This window comes from Vigna radiata, unplaced genomic scaffold (genome assembly GCF_000741045.1).
Source record: "Vigna radiata var. radiata cultivar VC1973A unplaced genomic scaffold, Vradiata_ver6 scaffold_214, whole genome shotgun sequence".
Lineage (NCBI taxonomy): Eukaryota > Viridiplantae > Streptophyta > Magnoliopsida > Fabales > Fabaceae > Vigna > Vigna radiata.
In genome coordinates, this window is record NW_014541782.1 from 536755 (window position 1) to 539661 (window position 2907).

Below are 2907 nucleotides of genomic sequence, written 5' to 3' on the forward strand. Positions count from 1 at the left end.
TATTCTTCATAGGGTTTATAAAACATGATTGTCTTATATCAATATATGTAATGTTGCTCACGAAAAGAAATACTTAATCAACAATTAATCATATTTTTTTAGATTACATATTCTATAAGAATGCAAATAATTATATTCTTACAAGACTCAACATATCTTGTAAAGATATTTTCTATTCAAGACTTTTCCACATGCTTATGCTATCAAGAGAGGATGCTTACAAAAGATTCTTCAACGACCAAAATAGCACTTAATAGAGTTTAGATCTGGATTAAATGCAAAAATGAAAATTAAATTAATGGACCTCACTTGAATGAAAACTACTTGTGTAAGTGACACATATGCTAAAATATAAAATAAAAATAAAATAATTTTGAATTAACACCAATGTTAGCAATTAATAAATTTTAAAGTAGAAAAAATCAATTAAAGTGAGCTAGGTCGATGTTAAAAAGTTATTCTTTTAATTAAAAATAAAAAATAACTTGAGTTAGGCTAATGTTACTCTTTTGAATAATCCAAATCACTATTGATTTTTTTTTCTTCAAAAACTAAACAAAAGTTTTGACTAGGTCAATGATATCATTGATATATTTTTTAACAAGTGAGTGTTGACTATACCAATATTATCTCTAATATAAATTGAAATCACAGAAAATTAATAGGAGATGAATAATGTTTTAAAACTTTTTAAAAAAATAGTGTGATAGATTCTCAAAAATAGATTATTTAAATAGGATGAGTTTTATGAAGGACGTATAAAGAAAACCGTTCTAAGAAGGAAAGTAATAAAACATAAATTTTATATTACTTCTTTCAACCTGAGTTCTTTTAATCTGAGTTATGTCTAGTTCTCTCTTAAAAACTCTTAAAGAGTTCCATTAATCTTTAAGAACGCTATCTGTTTAGACGTTTAAATGTTGTTTATAAAGCATTATTTGTAACACATATCGTCTATTCGATCATTCTTAAAAAAAAAAAACACTTCCTTTCAACAGACGATGTTTGTAAAGTTTTGTCTATCAAACAATATAGTCTTAAAAACATTATTGTAAACTTGTTTTGGTCTAGAAAAGATGTTCCAGAATATTTTTTTTCTTAGAATAGTTTGTCTTTAAAATAATATTTTTCATTTCAAAGAATATTTCGTTTAATATTTTTTATTAAATTTCAAAACTTAAATTACTAAACTGTCTAATCACTAAACAATCTTGTCTTAACATAAATTTAAAAAATTAAATACATATTGTCAACTAAATTAACACTAGAATTAATATTATTTTAATACAAAAATTGTGTTAATCTCATTCACGTTAATAGAGTTGGTCTCTCAAACCGATAAAAGATGTGTCATAACTTCTTCAATGTTAGTGTAAACTAGTGAATTTTTTTTAGGGTCATTGGTATAAGTTTTTTTATTAATACTAGAAATTATTATTTAATGATTATTTACATTAATATATATATATATATATATATATATATATATATATATATATATATATATATATATATATATATATTCTTAAACTCTTGTTTTCAGAACTAGTATAGTGAAATACTAATTTCTTAACTACTAAAGCAAGGAGATTTAATTCAGAAACAGTTAATATAAAAAACTTTTGAAAATAAAATTCATGTCTAATTCTATATTAGTTTCTATAGTAAGATTTATATTTATTTACATAATTTACCCATGATTTAGAGTGAGATTTTCCCAGAAAAAAAAAATCATTTAAAAAGTTCAAAAATCTAATCATCAAACCTAACAAACAAGACTTAAGGTGTAATCAATAAAGTAAAACATGTTATGTAATATAAAAATTTTATTAATTTGATGATTGTAAAAAGGAATAAACACAAGCTAGCCATCAAAATGCAAACTATTCCCATTAACTAATAGAACCGATTCTGCAGATGATAGCATAGTACCATGTCTGGAATAATTGAAATCAGACTCATACTCACATAACAGGTGGTAATCTGATGAGTGTAACTGCTTGTGAACAACATGATCATCATCTGGAATCACTTCCAGAGGCTCCTGTTTTGCTGATTGAAAAACTGAGGATGAATGTAATTGGTATTGTTCCTTGGATTGGAAAGGGCTACTGAAGCTAAAAAACATGGGAGACTCAGAAGAAGAAGCTGTTTCAAACATTATCTCTGTACTTAAAGAACCTTTGCAATTGTGTTGGCCATAATATGTTGTCCTGTACAATGGTGGTTCCTCTTGAATTCTCTGAACCTGTTTGATTGCTGGACAACCCTCATCATATTTGTGAGTGCATCTATAGTAGTTCCTGCATATGGAAATATCCATTTGAATTGTTTGAATCACATTCAATACACCATTGTAAGGAAAAAAGAAATTGACTAAGAAAAAGGGATATATGGTTGGTTGGTTATAATTTGAATGAAATAGAAAAAATACATACCTTAGGTATTTTGCATTCATTGTTATCTTTTGTCCATACTTTCTCCACTCATAGCCATCTTCCATAAGAATTGAGTTGTTTGTCTCCCATGTTGGTACACTTGATCTAATGAAGATGAAAAATTCAAAATTATACAACTTATTCACTTGTTTTTGCTCAACTAACTGGTTAAACTAGTAAATTACTTATGAAATTAAATCAATGAAAATATATCACAGTTAATCCATGACTGAAATCATGTTGTTCAATCTGGCTGTCCTAGTAAGTAAATAAACTGTTAAAGCTGCAGCAAAATTAATTGACTAAATTTGCCTCTGTTGATTAATCATAGGGGGTTTAATAGAACAAGTCTTTGCTTATAGTATCAAGAGAATAATTTCAGTTAAGAACAATATATATATATATATATATATATATATATATATATATATATATATATATATATATATATATATATATATATATATAT

At 25.4% G+C, this 2907-nt stretch overlaps 1 protein-coding gene across 1 annotated transcript in view; it reads right to left on the reverse strand.

Annotated features, from left to right (window-relative positions):
- Window positions 1-1864: 1864 nt before the first annotated feature.
- Window positions 1865-2907, reverse strand: part of LOC106778124 (probable WRKY transcription factor 70) — a 2197-nt gene continuing 1154 nt past the window's right edge. Inside the window, exons 2-3 of the mRNA XM_014666039.1 lie at window positions 2439-2543; window positions 1865-2303 (exon numbers count right to left, since the gene is read on the reverse strand). Of these exons, the coding sequence (XP_014521525.1) occupies window positions 1865-2303; window positions 2439-2543 (544 nt within the window). The remainder of the gene's footprint in view (window positions 2304-2438; window positions 2544-2907) is intronic.